Here is an 18,932-nt window from a genome sequence, read left to right on the forward strand (position 1 = left end):
CTTGTAATACATTAACATAAACATAATAAAGTGCATTGGCAGATGTGCAGGCTTTAGAGTTTATTTGTGGAGTTCAGTAGGACGACAGCCCTGGGAAAGAAGCTGTTCCTAAATCTGGTCGTTCGGGTGCGAATGCATCTGTAGCGTCTCCCAGATGGCAGGAGAGCGAACAGACTGTGGCTGGGGTGGGTAGGGTCTTTGATGATGGTCCGTGACCTCCGTAAACAGCGTTTCTGGTATATGTGCTCTATGGTCGGTAGCCGGGTGCCGGTAATGCGTTGGGCAGTTTTGACTACCCGCTGCAGGGCTTTCCGGTCATAGTAGCTGCAGCTGCCATACCATCCTGTGATACAGTTCGTCAGGATGCTCTCTATTGTGCAGCGCTAAAAGTTAGAGAGGATCAGGGGTGACAGGTTACATCCCTTCAGCCTCCTTAGGAAATATAGGCGCTGCTGGGCCTTCTTCACCAGAGAGGAGGTATTGAGGGACCAGGAGAGGTCTTCCGTGATGTGGACTCCGAGGAACTTAAAACTGTCCACCCTTTCCACCACAGCCCCATGGATGTGGATGGGAGTGTGACTTCCGCCTTTAGACTTCCTGAAGTCCACAATGATTTCTTTGGTTTTCTTGATGTTAAGGGCCAGGTTGTTATCGGCGCACCACTTCACGAGATGCTGGACCTCCTCCCTGTAAGCTGACTCATCGTTGTTGGTGATCTGGTCTACCACCGTGGTATCATCTGCAAACTTGATGATGGTGTTGGAACCATGAACAGCCACACAGTCGTGGGTGAAGAGGGAGTAGAGGAGGGGGCTCAGCACACATCCTTGTGGGGCCCCCGTGTTCAGGGTCAGGGGGGGGGAGGTGTGGTTACCTAATTTGACAGACTGGGGTCTGTTTGTTAGGAAGTCCAGGGTCCAGTTGCAGAGGGAAGTGTTCAGGCCAAGAGTGTGGAGTTTGGTGGCCAGCTTGTTGGGGACGATAGTGTTGAATGCTGAGCTGTAGTCTATGAACAGCATTCTGATGTAGGTCTCTTTACCGTCTAAGCGATTCAGTGCAGAGTGTAGAGCAGTTGTGATTGCATCCTCCGTTGATCTGTTTGCACGGTAGGCAAACTGGTGTTGGTCAAGAGAGGCGGGAACACTGGCTTTGATGTGAGCCAGGACCAGTCTCTCGAAACACTTCATTATGATGAGCGGCCTGTGGGTGGCGCTGTCCAGGGAGAGTATAAATACTCGGGCATGGGATCAGCTTGCGCTAAAACATTCTTAACAGGAACTAGTGAAGGACACAATTAGACCTCGATGATGTAAAACAGTTGATTAAAGCTTTAACGCTTAGACCAAGTGCCGAGTAGTTTTTTTACGTCACCCCCCATATTCAAGTCTAGATCATTGATATATACCACAAAAGGCAAGGGACCTAGTACTGAGCCCTGCGGAACCCCACTGGAAACAGCCTTCCAGTCACAAAAACACCCGTCAACCATTACCCTCTGCTTCCTGTCTCCGAGCCAGTTTTGAATCTAACTTGACAGTTTGCCCTGGATCCCATGGGCTTTTAACTTCGTGACCAGTCTGCCATGTGGAACCTTATCAAAAGCCTTGCTAAAGTCCATATACACTACATCAAATGCACTACCCTCATCTAATCTCCTTGTAACCTCCTCAAAAAATTCAATCAAGTTTGTCAGACACGACCTTCCCTTAACAAATCCGTGCTGACTATCCTTGAGTAATCCATGTCTTTCTAAATGAAGATTTATCCTGTCCTTCAGAATTCTTCCCAATAATTTTCCCACCACCGAGGTTAGACTGACTGGCCTGTAATTACTCGGTCTTTCCTTTTCTCCCTTTTTAAACAAGGGTACCACATTAGTAGTCCTCCAGTCCTCCGGCACCACACCTGAAGCCAGAGAGGATTGAAAAATGATGGTCAGCTATTTCCTCTTTTGCTTCGTTTAACATCCTGGGCTACATTTCATCTGAGCCTGGGGATTTATCCACTTTTAAAGCTGCTAAATCCCTTAATACTTCCTCTCTCACTATGTTTATTTCATCTAGTATTTCACACTCCTCCCCCCGATAGCAATGTCTGCTTCGCCCCTCTCCTTTGTGAAAACAGACGCAAAGTATTCATTAAGAGCCCTACTGACATCTCCCGCCTCCACACACAGATTACCCTCATGATCTCTAATAGGCCCTACCCTTTCTTTAGTTATCCTCTTACTCTTAATATATTTATAAAACATCTTTGGGTTTTCCTTGATTTTACTTGCCAAGAATTTTCATGCTCTCTCTTTGCTTTCCTAATATCCTTTTTAATTGCACCCCTGCACTTTCTGTACTCCTCTAAAGATTCTGGTGTATTTAGCTTTCATTATCTGTCATACGCTTCCCTTTTTTTCTTTATCCTACCCTGTATGTCCCTAGACATCCAGGGGCCTCTAGATTTGTTAGTCCCACCTTTTTTCTTTAAGGGCACATGTTTGTCTGAACCCTCCGGATCTCCTCCTTGAATGCCTCCCACTGCTCTGACACTGATTTACCTTCAAGTAGCTGTTTCCAGTCCACTATGGCTAAATCCCCTCTGAGCTTAGCAAAATTTGCTTTTCCCCAATTTAGAATTTTTATTCCTGATATATCCTTGTGCTTCTCCATAACTACCTTAAATCTAACAGAATTATGGTCACTAGCACCAAAATGCTCCCCCTCTGATACGCTTTCTACCTGCCCAGCTTCATTCCCTAAAACTAAGTCCAGAACCGCCCCCTCCCTTGTTGGGCTTGCTTCATACTAGCTAAAAAAGTTCTCCTGGATGCATTTTAGGAATTCAACTAGTCCCGCTCCCCTGCTCTTTCCCCATAGCTCAGCAATTTTTTTTTCCCTTCAAGTATTTATCCAAACCCTTTTGAAAGTTAATATTGAATCTGCTTCCACCACCCTTTCAGGCAGTGCATTCCAGATCACAACAACTCACTGTGTAAAAAAATGTTTCCTCATGTCATCTCTGGTGCTTTGCCCTCTCACCTTAAACCTGTGTCCTCTGGTTATCGACCCTTCTGCCACCGGGAACAGTTTCTCCTTCTTTACATTTTAAGCCATTTACCTGACGGTATGCATATTGGAACCCTTCATGATTTTGAACAACTCTATCAAATCTCCTCTTAATCTTCTCTGCTTGCAGGAGAACAACCCGAGCTTCGCCAGTCTCTCCACATAACTGAAGTCCCTCATCCCATCTACTATTCTAGTAAATCTCTTCTGCACTTTCTCTAAGGTCTAAAGTGTGGTGGCCAGAATTGGACACAATACTCCAGCTGAGGCCTAACAAGTGTTTTATAAAGGTTTAGCACAACTTCCTTGCTTTCGTACTCTATGGGCTGGATTTTCCAAGCCCCGAGGAGGCGGGCATGGAGGCGGGACAGCCGATAGACTCGGAGAAAGTGGGGGGCAAATGGCAAAGCTGCCCCCATCCCGCTTCCGTGCCCTTTTTCCAGGAGGCGAGAAGATGTGTAGCTTCGGGTTCCGTCTCCTGGAGGCGGGAAAGGCATTTAAACCTTTTAACTGCCTGTTAACAGATAGTTAACAGGCAAAAAAAAGGATTAGTGCCATTTTACCTTCACAGGTGAAGGCTTCCCGACCTCAGAGAACCCTGCTGGGTTGGAGGAGACATGGAGAAGGTCTGCACCTGGAAGTAAGGTGTAGAGGTGAGTGATGGGTGCAAGTGTGGTGTGGTAAGTATGCAAGGTGAGTGATAAGTTTTAAAAAGTGTTCACTTACCTTGTTTTCTTCATACGGCCTTTAGCTGCAGTGGATCGGGAGAGCCGACATCCTGCTTGTCAATTTCACAGAATGGCTGTTGGAACCTCCGTTCCAATAGTCATGTGAAATTTACAAATTTGAAAGGTTTGATGAGTCCTCAACACAAGGACTCATCAAACTAAAGAGAATGTCAGTGTTTGACAGCTTCACAGAGCTGTCAAACGCTGACATTTCTTCTTTCAAGAAGTCTTGACAGATAGCACGTCTGACGTTGACGTGATCTGTCAGTGACTTCCTCCCTAATTGGCCTGCTGAGCCAATCAGAGGTCAATCAGAGGAAAATCCCTCTGGTTGGTCAGGTGAGGATGGAGGCGGGACATATACATGACAAGCAGCTGTCCTGCCTCCAACTCGCCTCCATTCACAAAATCTAGCCCGATGCCTCTATTGATAAAGCCATGGTTTCCATATGCTTTTTTAACAGCCTTCTTAACTTGTCCTGCTACCTTCAAAGATTTGTGTACATACAGCCCTAGGTCTCGCTGTTCCCACACCCCCTTTAAAATTGTATCATTTAATTTATATTGCCTCTCCTCATTCTTCCTACCAAAATGTATCACTTCACATTTCTCTGCATTAAATTTCATTTGCCATGTGTCTGCCCATTTCACCAATCTGTCTATATCTGCCTGAAGTCTGAAGAACGGAGGTGTTCCACAAAACAGCCATTCAATCTGTGTTTGGTCTCCCCAATGTAGAGGAGACCGCATCGTGAGCAGCAAATACAGTACTAAATTGAAAGAAGTACAAGTAAATCGCTGTAAAGTACAAGTAAAATGCGTAACACCTCCATTCAGTCTGCAAGCGTGCCCCACTCCCCTATGACCTCTCTGTCCTTGGCCTCTTACACTGTTCCAATGAAGCTCAACGTAAGCTCGAGGAACAGCACCTCATCTTTCGATTAGGCACTTAACAGCCTTCCAGACTCAACATCGAGTTCAACCCTGTCGGACATAGCGTCCAGCGGTAAGTCAGGGGGCGCTACCGAATATCGCGGCTGGGGCGCAAGCAGGGCGCTGCGCACGGTGATGATGTCATCACCGGCGGCGCAGCATCGTGGGGCGCTAACGGTTACCGCCACCGCTAACCTCCCGCTGAATTTCGCAGGAGGCGCTGGCAGCGCCGCACCTGGGCACTAATTGCTTTGCGCCCCGTTAGCGCGGGTGCTAACGGGAGATGCAAAGCAACCAAATTTTTAGGCCCTTACATCTCTAACTTTTTCCAGTTCTGATGTAAGGTCATTGACCTGAAACATTAACTCTGTTTCTCTCTTCACAGATGCTGCCTGACCTGCTGAATATTCCCAGCATTTTCTGTTTTTATTTCAGATTTCCAGCATCCACAGTATTTTGCTTTTGAATACATGTCCAAGTCAGGTTAGAGTGGAACTAGTAGATAACAGTGTTCCATGATATTGCTGTTCTTGTACATCTTGGTGGTAGAGGTTAGGGGTTGGTATAATCCACATAACAATCCAAAAGTGACTAGGATCATGTTTTCACTCCTACTGTGTCCTTTATAGATTGCCCAATCTATCCCTGATAAACTGAAGTCACCTATAACCACTGCATTTGTTTCTGTATGTGCTTCCCTTATTTCACTTGGTTCAATCCCTCTCTCTGACCTGATGATCCATAGCAGATGCCCATAGTTATTTCCCTTCCTCTTATGTCTCTCATCCCTACCCACAGCGTTTCTACATTGGCCACACCCAGACAAGATAGCTCTATCTCCATTATTATCAATTTATCTTTCACATAAAATGCTATATCTCTTCACAGTTTGTCTTTTCTATATTGATAAACTGATCTGTATCACTGCACATTTGGCCAACACATGTCATTATTGAATCACAACTCCATGATGCCCTTAATATTATTGCTTTCCTCATCAGCAAAGACTTCCAGGTCACAAAGTTTATTCGCAAGAGTCCTGGCATTCATCTATAGAACTCTGTGGCATTCATTTCCCGCAGTTCCTAAACTGTGCTCATTAATTTTGCCATTAATTCCCCGTATGGTCATATCCTTACACTCCGCACACTTACCTGTTGTTAAAGTGTCTGCGCTTAACTGTCACCAACCCTATGTACCATAACATCTAGCTTCTGAATCATTTGTTTTAACCTTAATAACTCTTGATTTTCCCTCCTTCGAGGTATGTTGTTTGCCCCTTGCCTGTGCCTTAATAGTTTAAATCCTCCCCCATTCTCTGCAAGGACATTAGTACCAGTGCAATTCAGGTGAAACCCATCCGATTTGTAGAGCTTTCCCTGCCCTAGAACTTGGTCCAATGTCCTAGAAATTCTCCATTCTGTACAATCTTTCTAGCCACACAATTCACGTGTATAATTTACTTCTTCCTAACTTGTTCAAGGTGAGGCATCAAAGGTTATACTGAAATTACTACTCAAAGTCTTGCACTACATCTAGAACCTCTACACTCCTCAAATTCTCCCTCTACAAGACCTCTAACCTCTTTCCTATGTAATTGGTTCCTATGTGAACCATGACATATGGATAGTTCTATTTACATCTGTTGTTGGTATATATAAGGCATGAAATTAACAAAAATTTGGCAAGACATGGGCTCATCAGGGACGGTCAGCATAGATTTGAAAAATGACAGTTCATGCTTTTAATTTTTTTTACGAATCAGAGTGCATAGATAAAGGGAATTGATTTTAATGGGTAAAAATTTGTGAGCAGTGTGCCGCAATTTCCTGAACCAGGGGGTTGCTGGGCCAGGCTTCCTGCTGGTAGATGTTATGTATTTGGATTTTCAGAAGCATTTGATAAGATGCCACAAAGGAGACTTGTTATGAAGGCTGATGCATGTGGTATTAAAGGGAGTTTAGTCACATCGCTAGAGGGCTGGCTGTGGAACAGAACCCAAAGTGTTGCAAAAAGAGAGAGAGATAGGTAGACAAATTAAGAAAAAAATACAGAATACAGAAACAACACGGTAGACTGGGTTTAAAAGTAATAGAAGGGGCAAAGAAAGGTTGTGGGGTGCTCCATGAATCTGTGCTAGGACCTGTTTTGTTTTCCATTTATATAAATGATTTGGACACAGCCATAAATGAAATGACAATAACAAATTGGGGGCACGGCAAACTGTGAGGAAGAATGCAGGAGACTGTAAGAAGATATTGACAGGTAAGAAAAATGGCAGACGCAGCTCCACAGAAAATTGAAGTAGTGCATTCTGAGAAAAAGAACAGTAAAGGAAGAATAGCCTGAATAGTATAATTTGTAACCAAATAGAAAAACAGAGAGGGGGGGATGCAGATTCCTAGATCTTTAAAGGCAGATAGAAAAGACCATAGAAAGGAAAATGCCAATTATATATAAGGGTATTGAATATAAAAGCAAGGAAATAATGTTTAATTTGTACAAGACATTAGTTAAGCTACAGTTGACAAAGACTCAAGATTATTGTTAGACAAACAGAAGGGGATTTTAATAGAAATGTTATCACACAGAGGGTTATTTGAACAAGGATGTTAAAAAGTAACCCGAGACAGACATTACATCATAATTTATAAAAAAATTGGGTTAATATTTAAAAATGAAAAATAATAATCTTGGGGAACAGGCAAGGAAATAGGATTAGAGCAAATAGCTTCAGTTGGAGAGCTAACACTAGAATAGGCGTGATGAGCCAAATCATAGAATGGTTACAGCACAGAAGGAGGCCATTCGGCCTGTCGAGCCCGTGCTGGCTCTCTGCAAGAGCACTTCAGCTAGTCCCACTTCCCCGCCCTTTCCCTGTAGCCCTGCAAATTTTTGTTTGCCTGTTTTTGTGCTATAATTTCTATGTTTCTAAGGTATCAATGTGTTAAATAGTTTGAAAGCAATTCTAAATAGAATAAACCAATTTTAGTTGTCATGGTCCAAAGATGCAAATTCTAATCCATCGTTTAGTGACTGTGTCCAGTTTTATTTTCCAAACCACATTTATTTTGCTTATCTGTGTGGATGATTGTTTAACAGAATCAGCTTTAAGCATTTTGGAGCTGGAACTGAATTACTTTGCTAACTAGCAGTGAAACATATTCGCAGTAGTAGTTTTAACCAGTACAAAACTACTAAAATGTGTTAAATCTATACACACACCATATACAAACCATCAAGATAAGTAAGGCTGATTTTCTCAGTTCACATTACTGACCAGGAGCCTTGCCTGTCAGCCACACACAGAGAAATCATTGGTATGCCATCAATTCATTTTAATGGATGAAAATTCACAGGCAGTCTGCCGCGATTTCCCAAACCAGGTACCGCTGGGCCAGGATTCCTGCTGGTAGCCCAAACTTAGAAAATATCTCTAAATTGCTTAATCATATATGCACTATGTGGAGTGTGTGTCAATATTATTGTACTCCAAGTGAATAGCTACATTTATACATCAAATTTTAGTCAGCAAAACTGAAAATTTGTCCATGTCTCTTAGTAAATTGTTGCAATTAAATTTCACAATACACAACATTTGGAAAAACTATATTTGAGCACTCTTCAAAAGGGAACAATCATCAAAGCACAAATTAGCATTACACTAAATCAATTTATTTAATATAGTTCTTTGACAGTACAAGTTGCTTCTGTACTGTCTTCTTGAAAGGTGTTGCCTGTTAACTTTTTATCTAGTTTCAAGGAGTTCTCTTTGATCACTATAATTTTATGAAAATGTTTCAAGCAGCAGCTCCTTAATATACACTTCATTCCTTTGTAGTCAGAGCAGACCCTTAAAACTGTGTACTACCTATCTTTGGAGATCCATGTGATCTTAGCTGGCTATTTGATATGACATTATATCCCAATGAAAAACGGCTGGACATTTGGCTGGGCTTCACTCTGCTGAAGTTGATCAGAACCTTCTATCATGTGCCCACAGGAGCAACAGAGATGGTACATTTATATAATCCCAGTTTGCAGTGATAGGATATGCAATTAATAAAATAAATATGGATTTCAAACAGAATAGCCAAGATTTTAATTTTATTACAAGAAGCACATTTACTAATATGTAAGTTCAGCAATTAGAACATGAAAAGCTGAATTCATGATGTTAATAAATAGTTCCTGCACACAATTTAGTATATCTACAGGTCCACACTTCGTTTTATCTACAAAGTAAATTTAACCCAGGTGTCTGTTACAAATCTTGAACTGTTCGTAACTGAACAGGATTACCTTACACTACATTGTCTGCATTCAACCTAGGATGAATTAGAATCAGCATTTAATTAGATTTGAAAAAACATTTAAGTCAGAAAGGTTACCAGTCTTAACCTATTTATAGTTACCATATCTGTAACAATAACATAGCGACCCCCACAGCAACTTCATTGCAAAACAAGCAATAAAATTAATTAATGTAGTTTAGGGTAGAAATGGGCACAAATTAAACAATGGTCTGCTTTAGTTCTGGCTCATTTGTATCCATGTTCTATTTCCTAGTTAATGTTTCTCTGTGAAAGGCTACTTGCAAGAAGAGTTCATGACTTTACTTACATGTTCATTCCAGGCATGCCCGGACCACCTAAAGCATTCAGCGGGGGCCTCATTCCTCCTCCGTAACTCTGCAATGATAACCAAGGGTCAGACTACCATAAAGAAAAGAAAAACCAGAGAGGAAGGGGGGAAAGAAAGGAAAGTAGGTTAATGATTCCCCTAGTAGAATTCTAGGACAGTGGCCTGTGTTTTCAACATAATACTGAAAGTTCAGTGGAAACTTAAACCTTCACACCTACATCGAAAAATAAATTACTTGCCAGACATGTTTTTTCAAATACATATAACTTAGCAAATTATGAATAAATATAATGCATTTCTGACCAATTAATACATAAACTTTAACATCTGCAAAGGTGCATACAGATAATAATATAAACACAGTTACTAATTACCTGTGGTCCTAAGGGAGGAACCATCCCCCGTGGAGGAGTCATTCTCTGCATCGGTCCACCCATGGTAGGATGTCCTGATTGATAAAAAGTCACAATTGTGAATGAATTCTCCTACGGTTTACCAAATTCCTTCAAGATATCATAAAAGACTATGGAAAGGGCAGTACCTTTAAGTTGATTTATGGATTTCATAAATTATAACACATATTATGCAGAAATAAAATCTGTAGCAGGGGGGCGTATGACAGATACCAAGGACTAAATACTCCAGAATCTTTAGAGGAGTACAGAAAGTGCAGGGGTGCAATTAAAAAGGATATTAGGAAAGCAAAGAGAGAGCATGAAAAATTCTTGGCAAGTAAAATCAAGGAAAACCCAAAGATGTTTTATAAATATATTAAGAGTAAGAGGATAACTAAAGAAAGGGTAGGGCCTATTAGAGATCATGAGGGTAATCTGTGTGTGGAGGCAGGAGAAGTCGGTAGGGTTCTTAATTAATACTTTGCATCTGTTTTCACAAAGGAGAGAGGCGAAGCAGACATTGCTATCGGGGGGAGGAGTGTGAAATATTAGATGAAATAAACATAGTGAGAGAGGAAGTATTAAGGGGTTTAGCAGCTTTAAAAGTGGATAAATCCCCAGGCCCAGATGAAATGTATCCCAGGCTGTTAAGTGAAGCAAAAGAGGAAATAGCAGAGGCCCTGCCCATCATTTTTCAAACCTCTCTGGCTTCAGGTGTGGTGCCGGAGGACTGGAGGACTACTAATGTGGTACCCTTGTTTAAAAAGGGAGAAAAGGAAAGACCGAGTAATTACAGGCCAGTCAGCCTAACCTCAGTGGTGGGAAAATTATTGGGAAGAATTCTGAAGAACAGGATAAATCTTCATTTAGAAAGACACGGATTAATCAAGGATAGTCAGCACGGATTTGTTAAGGGAAGGTCGTGTCTGACAAACTTGATTGAATTTTTTGAGGAGGTAACAAGGAGGGTAGATGAGGGTAGTGTGTTTGATGTAGTGTATATGGACTTTAGCAAGGCTTTTGATAAGGTTCCACATGGCAGACTGGTCACGAAGTTAAAAGCCCATGGGATCCAGGGCAAACTGTCAAATTGGATTCAAAACTGGCTCGGAGACAGGAAGCAGAGGGTAATGGTTGATGGGTGTTTTTGTGACTGGAAGGCTGTTTCCAGCGGGGTTCCGCAGGGCTCAGTACTAGGTCCCCTGCTTTTTGTGGTATATTTCAATTATCTAAACTTGAATATAGGGGGTATGATTAAGAAGTTTGCAGATGATACTAAAATTGGCTGTGTGGTTGATACTGAAGAAGGAAGCTGTAGACTACAGGAAGATATCAATAAATTGGTCAGGTGGGCAGAACAGTGGCAAATGGAATTCAATCTGGAGAAGTGTGAGGTTATGCATTTGGGGAGGGCTAACAAGGAACGGGAATACACTTTAAATGGTAGGACACTGAGTAGTGTAGAGGAACAAAGGGACCTTGGAGTGCATGTCCACAGATCCCTGAAGGTAGCAGGCCAGGTAGATAAGGTGGTTAAGAAGGCATACGGAATGCTTGCGTTTATTAGCTGTGGCATAGAATACAAGAGCAGGGGGGGTTATGCTTCAACTGTATAAAACACTAGTTAGGCCTCAGCTAGAGTACTGCGTGCAGTTCTGGTCACCACATTACAGGAAAGATGTGATTGCACTGGAGAGGGTACAGTGGAGACTTACAAGGATGTTGCCGGGAGTAGACAATCTTAGCTATGAGGAAAGACTGGATAGGCTGGGTTTATTTTCCTTGGAACCGAGGAGGCTGAGGGGAGACCTTATGGTGGTGTATAAAATTATGAGGGGCCTAGATAAAGTGGATAGAAAGGACCTATTTCCCTTAGCAGAGCGGTCATAAACCAGGGGCACAGATTTAAAGTAATTGGTGGAAGGTTTAGAGGGGATTTGAGGGGAAATTTCTTCACCCAGAGGGTTGTGGGGGTCTGGAACTCACTGCCTGAAAGGGTGGTAGAGGCAGAAACCCTAACCAGGGCTATGGACCAAGAGCTGGGAAGTGGGATTAGGCTGGATAGCTCTTTGTTGGCCGGTGCGGACACGATGGGCCAAAATGGCCTCCTTCCGTGCTGTAACTTTCTTGGATTCTATGATTATGATGATGATGTAGCAATCTACAAAATATCCATACCAACAGAATTATTAATAGGATATTACTGTTAAATTGTAATTATCATATATAATAGATAGAGTTTCCGCTTTGGGCGCAATCGAAGATTCCGGTGCAAATTGCGGCCGTTTTGAAGTGTTTCCCCCCCCCCCGCCCCAGCCGAGTTTCCTCTCAAACCTATTTGCATATCGGCGAATGCAAAATCTACCATGCACCAGCAGAATTGGGCAGCACTTAAAACATAACTTTAAAAAAAAAATTATGCTTTAAATATATATATTTATTAAGAGTGGTAACTTGGCAAAGTTTGATTAATACAGCTGAAAATAAGCATTTTAAATCAGTGTCAATCCATCACCTGTGACTAACCTGATCTTAAATTCCTTAAAATGACTTTTAAGACATATAAAAAACTATTTTCTAGTTAGATTGGGGTGCAGTAGTGAGTTCCTTAGTAAATTTTAAAAAATTCATTCTAAACCTTTCAAAACGCACCTATTAATGTCCTGGTGCCCAAAAGTACAGCTTAACTGTTGGAGCCTCCTCAAAACCTGCAAATGAGTGCAATTAGCGGAAACTCCCAATGTATAATTCATCCCAGGGGTGTGACCAGTTTTGTGGTAAGAGCCTACGCAATGTTTTTGAAACTACTGCAAAAGATCGCGGAAACTTGAGTTGCGCAGAATGCAATTTGCGCTTAAAATTCAGCAATCTTTATGCCAATATTGGTGGAATTGCACTGCAAAAACTAGTGTAATCAAGCGGAAACTTCAGGTCAATATTTACACAAATGCATGAGCATTAAACACAATTAAAATCAAATAAAGAAACACAGCTAACTAGCTATATGCAAACAGCTTCAACTCAATAAAAAACTTACTGGCGCTTGCATTTGCTCTGTACAACTATTACAGTGGCTACACTTGGCATCTCCCATGACAAGGAAATGAGGGGGGGGGGAAGGGGAGGAGGAGGAACAATGGCATGTGCCATCTTCACCAATTTAGTAGATGATAAATTAAGCTAAAAGATGCAATCTGTTTTGCAACTCACAAATTAAAGGTAAAGATTGTGACTAATGTTTTCATACTGTAATCATTTCTAATACTGTCTTGTCCATGTGAGGGTACATTTTTGCAGACTTTGCTCCCAGTGCAAAGTCTCAATTGACAGGAGTGCAAATCAGAGAATCAGGCGTACTGACCTCCACACCCGATTCACTAATCCTATCGAGGGAGAATCTACACTGGGAGTAGATTCATCAAGAATTGCACCATGTACATTAAAATTAAATCAAATTCTAGGCCTAAATCATTCTTGGCTTCAATTCCACCTCACTTCACAAAAAGCACAAAATGTTAGACCAGTTTTAAAAAGTTGGAGCATCTCATATAATCACTGAAAAGAACTGCCTGTGAAATATATTGGCCCGGAATTTGCGGTCAGCGGCGAAGCAAAGGCATTCGTCACTGGCCCTGAAGTAAGCTTCGCAAAAAGATCTTGCGATCTCTGTGGCAAGAAATTCAGGTATAGAAACATGGAAACATAGAAAAATAGGAGCAGGAGTAGGCCATTCGGCCCTTCGAGCCTGCTCCGCCATTTAATATGATCATAGCTGATCCCCTATCTCAATACCATATTCCCGCTCTCTCCCCATACATCTTGATGCCTTGTGTGTCTAGAAATCTATCTATCTACTTTTTAAATATATTCAGTGACTTGGCCTCCACAGCCTTCTGTGGTAGAGAATTCCACAGGTTCACCACCCTCTGAGTGAAGAAATTTCTCCTCATCTCAGTCCTAAATGTCCTACCCCGTATCCTGAGACTGTGGCCCCTCGTTCTAGACCCCCCAGCCAGGGGAAACATCCTCCCTGCATCCAGTCTGTCTAGCCCTGTCAGAATTTGATACGTTTCAATGAGATCCCCTCTCATTCTTCTAAACTCTAGTGAATACAGGCCTAGTCAACCCAATCTCTCCTCATACGACAGTCCTGCCATCCCAGGAATCAGTCTGGTGAACCTTTGCTGCACTCCCTCTATGGTAAGTATATCCTTTCTTAGGTAAGGAGACCAAAACTGCACACAGTACTCCAGGTGTGGTCTCACCAAGGCCCTGTACAACTGTAGTAAGACATCCTTGCTCTTGTACTCAAATCCCCCTGCAATGAAGGCCAACATACCATTTTCCTTCCTAACTGCTTGCTGCACCTGCATGTTTGCTTTCAGTGACTGGTGTACAAGGACACCCAGGTCCCTTTGTAAATCAGCATTTCCCAATCTATCACCATTTAAATACTACTCTACCTTTCTGTTTTTCCTACCGAAGTGGATAACTTCACATTTATCCACGTTATACTGCATCTGCCGTGTATTTGCCCACTCACTCAACTTGTCTAAATCGCCTTGAAGCCTCTTTGCATCCTCCTCACAACTCACAATCCCACCTAGTTTTGTGTCGTCAGCAAACTTGGCAATATTACATTTGGTTCCCTCATCCAAATCATTGATATATATTGTGAATAGCTGGGGCCCAAGCACTGATCCCTGCGGTACCCCACTAGTCACTGCCTGCCACCCCGAAAAAGACTCATTTATTCCTATTCTCTGTTTCCTGTCTGTTAACCAATTTTCAATCCATGCCAGTATATTACCCCCAATCCATGTGCTTTAATTTTGCACACTAACCTCTTATGTGGGACTTTATCAAAGACCTTCTGAAAATCCAAATACACCACATCTACTGGTTCTCCCTTATCTATTCTACCAGTTACATCCTCAAAAAACTCCAGTAGGTTTGTCAAACACGATTTCCCTTTCATAAATTTAGGAATTCTGATGCGCAATTGAAATCAATGTAAGTTCATGGAGATTCCCAGCAAAGAGCTACTGTGCCATCGACAAGCTGTCTAAGCAGCCAATCAAAACACAGATTTCTCACAGACAGCAAACCAGGAAGTGGGTAAGCTCCTTTGATTCTAACTTTTAAAAAATTTTAGAGAGCAAAACTAAGATTTGGGCTCTCACATGGGGAAAAGGCAAACCTGAAATAAAGATGAATAAACTTTTAACTTTTTTTAATTAAAATGGATAAATTTGACACTCTAGAAAATTAAAATTAGTTTTTCAGGGCCATAACCTTTGTTTAGCAGTCAATACGCTGTTTAAACCCCAGTTACACCTAATCCAAAAGGGTCTAACATTTAATGGGGTATTTAACAGCGTAATTACTACAGAAGAGTCAAAGTTTTCTTCAGTTTCCATGATTTGGCAGATTACATTGATTGCCAGCTCTGGGTGGTGGGGGGGCGGGGGGGGGCGGTTGGCACAGCGCAGCCAGTGTCGGAGCAGTGAATGACAGGCCGCAATTTCAGGATTTCTGGGTTAGGCTGTGACGTAAGAAAACTCACTAAGCACTTGGTTGAGTATAAAACAAGGCTTTAATCAACTGTTTCACAACCATGAGATTCTAGTTACATCACTAGTTCCTGGTTACAAAAACGTCCTGGGCAAGCTGGGCCCACGCCCAAGTATTTATACTCCTTGGACGGCGCCACCAGCTGGCCGCCCAGTGTTATTTCATGAGTCATTTCTTCATGAATGATAAGATTCATGACAGGCTGCACATGTGCTAAATCCGGAAGTTGCGGTCAGTTTCAAAGGCGAAATGATAATGAACACTGCCAGTTCGCCATCATCAGAACCACATATTCCGGGCTATTATATAGCTGAGAAGTGTACTTACCTTGCTGTCGCGTTGGGTCTATCCCACTGGGCAGCAATGGTTGTGTTCCTGGGACACCTCCAAGCGACTGTTAGGGATGTGGTGAAAAGAAAAAAAAACACACTTAACTGAAAATGTATTTCTTCTAAGTTCATGTTCAACCAAAATCTTGGTATACCAAATATTAGACTCATAGGCTAATTACATATTAAATGTAACTGTTCCGTACACATTTATTACTCTCAACCCTACCCATTTAACACAAAGATATAAGGATAGATTCAGCAATTCTACAGTGTTGTAGTCTCATCTCTGGCCTGCACCTCAATCTGGTAAAATTCAGCACTGGCAGCATCGGATCACTGAGCAAACTAAATATTCTGGAAGCAAAGTGTCATCATAATAATGGACATTGAGTTTTCTTTGATACTTGTTGCAACCAGGTTAAGATGTTCAAGAGAGACATTAAAAACAAGCTATGGATTACCTGCTATATAGCCATATTATTCATATAGCCATATTTGCCATAAAAGGCAAATAAAAAAGGAAAAAAGATAAAATGCAAAAAGGACAATAAAAGCCCTAATACAGCCAATTTATACATAGCATTATTGTTCACAGTACTGGCATGTAATATGGGGATGGACAATAGGGGAATACAAATACATTATCAGGGTTGCCACTTCTTACAAAGTTTTTGCCTAAAAATGGCAGATCAGAAAAAAATGAAATATGTAAATTGCCTGTAAATGTTTTTTCCAAAGCAATTTATAGGTTTATGAGTGCTCCATGCCTCTCATAGATTTTTCAAAATAGCCAAGAAAAATGAAATGTTTTGGATCCTCATTAGATGACTTACAGGTAAACATAATGCAACACAGGGAGTGAATATTTTGCAATAATTACATATGGTCGTACTCCAGGAACAGTCCTTTTGATTCTCTCTCCCTGCCCCCAGTCTTCGCACTCTTCTCCTAAAGATATTAGGGTTTGGTTCCATGGGTGCTAACAACCCTCTGGTACCTTACTTATGTGACCATTCTTCAGGTTGAGCCTAGAAAGTGTGTTTATATATGATATTTACACAGATAATGTGATGATTAACTCATTGGCTAGCGACTGCAATCAGACCTCTTAATGCATCTGTAATAAAGTCAGCATAGTCTATAAGGTTAAAAAGTCTAAAAACCCATAAAGATACATGAAAATGACATGCAGTGCATCAAAGAAGAGGTCAGCCATATGGGCAGACAGTCACTATCAATGAAACTTACCATTTATCCCATTGCTCACCTTTTATGGCAAGCATGCGGAGGATAATACGGCTTTTGAACTTAATAACCAATGATGATGCATTACCTTCAAGTTTACACCAATATTCTATACAAGTTGTTGCTTTGTTTTGGTTTATTCTGTAGGGTTATTTTCTTCTCTTTATTCAATTGAATCTCCTTGCATCACATGCCATCCATTGCCAATCTGCTCTGGAGATAATTCTCCTTGCTGTGCTCATGTTTCCTTGTGGAGTACAAATTTAGCCTCTATTTGGTGCTTCTCCATACCTGAGATAAATAATTCAGCATGTGGAAAATTGCGAGCACAAACCCAAATCACAACACTCTCTTCTGGTGTGCAGTAATGCACCACAGGAATGTGTTTGTTTTTCCTGCTTTCATTTTAGTTTTAAAGTAACAATATTCATTTTCAAGTGTAGAACGATGGGCTTGTTAACTAAAATATATACACTTAAAGATTGGTCTCACGTTTAGTTTCAGCAGCAATATCAAAAACCCAATTAACATGAGTAGAATGCATGGTCTCTTCTTTGATGCACTTTGCGGGAACGGTAGCATAGTGGTAATGTTTCTGGGCTAATAATCCAGAAGCCTGGACAAATGATCCAGAGACGTGAGTTCAAATCCCACCATGGCAGCTGGGTAATTTAAATTCAGTTAATTAAATAAATCTGGAATTTAAAAAAAGCTAGTATCACTGAAGATAACCATGAAACTATTGGATTGTCATAAAAACCCATCTGGTTCACTAATGTCCTTTAGGGAAGGAAATTCTGGTCTGGCCTATTTGTGACTCCAGACCCACAGCAATGTGGTTGACTCTTAACTGCCCTCTGAAATGGCCTAGCAAGCCATTCAGTTGTAACAAACCCCTACGAATAAAAATAAAACCGGACGGATCATCCAGCATCGACCTTGGCACCGGCTACGACATGACAATGGCACACCCAGCCCAGCCAATCCTGCAGAGTCCTCCTCACCAAAATCTGGGGACTTGTGCCAATATTGGGAGAGCTGTCCCACAGACTGGTGAAGCAACAGCCTGACATAGTTATACTCACAGAATCATACTTTTCAGCCAATGTTGCAAGCTCCTCCATCACCATCCCTGTCCCATCCTATGCCCTGGCCCACCGGCAGGATAGACCCACCAGGGGTGGCGGTACAGTCGGGAAGGATTGGCCCTGGAAGTCCTCAACATTGACTCCAGACCCCATGAAGTCTCATGGCTTCAGGTCAAGCATAGGCAAGGAAATCACCTACCGCCCTCCCCCAGCTAATGAATCAGTACTTCTCCATGTTGAACACCACTTGGAAGAAGCACTGAGGGTAGCAAAGGCACAGAATGTACTCTGGGTGGAGGACTTCATTGTCCATCACCAAGAGTGGCTCGGTAGCACCACTACTGGCCAAGTCCTGAAGGACATAGCTGCCAGTCTGGGCCTGCGACAAGTGGTGAGAGAACCATCACGAGGGAAAAACCTCGTCCTCACTAATCTACCTGTTGCAGATGCATCTGTCCATGACAGTATTGGTAGCAGTGACCACCGCACAGTCATTGTGGAGATGAAGTCCCATCGTCACACAGAGGACACCCTCCATTGTGTTGTGTGGCACCGTGCTAAATGGGATAGATTCAGAACAAATCTAGCAGCTCAAAACTGGGCACCCATGAGGCGCTGTGGGCCAGCAGAAGCAGCAGAATTGTATTCCACCACAATCTGTAACCTCATGGCCTGGCATATCCCTCACTCTACCATTACCATCAAGCCAGGGGACCAACGCTGGTTCAATAAGGAGTGTAGAAGAGCATGCCAGGAGCAACACCAAGCGTACCTAAAAATGAGGTGCTAACCTGGGGAAGCTGCAAAACAGGAGTACATGCACGCTAAAAAGCGGAAGCAGCATGCTATAGACAGGGCTAAGCGATCCCACGATCAATGGATCAAAACTCTGCAGTCATGAATGGTGGTGGACCATTAAACAACTAACAGGAGGAGG

General features: G+C 42.2%; 1 protein-coding gene across 8 annotated transcripts in view; it reads right to left on the reverse strand.

Annotated features, from left to right (window-relative positions):
* The window catches only part of ssbp2b (single stranded DNA binding protein 2b), a 623,147-nt gene that overhangs the window by 113,150 nt on the left and 491,065 nt on the right, over positions 1-18,932 (reverse strand). For 6 of the 8 annotated variants that reach the window (XM_085989458.1, XM_085989445.1, XM_085989451.1 and 3 more), the window contains 3 exons: positions 15,658-15,724; positions 9,736-9,809; positions 9,341-9,432 (listed from right to left, as the gene is read on the reverse strand). In XM_085989458.1, coding sequence (XP_085845584.1) covers positions 9,341-9,432; positions 9,736-9,809; positions 15,658-15,724 — 233 coding nt within the window. The remainder of the gene's footprint in view (positions 1-9,340; positions 9,433-9,735; positions 9,810-15,657; positions 15,725-18,932) is intronic. The other 2 variants (XM_085989423.1, XM_085989438.1) reach the window with 1 other exon arrangement.

The sequence above is a fragment of the Somniosus microcephalus genome, chromosome 1 (genome assembly GCF_052327205.1).
Source record: "Somniosus microcephalus isolate GS21.2 chromosome 1, FLI_Smic_1.0, whole genome shotgun sequence".
In the NCBI taxonomy this organism is placed as follows: Eukaryota; Metazoa; Chordata; class Chondrichthyes; order Squaliformes; family Somniosidae; genus Somniosus; species Somniosus microcephalus.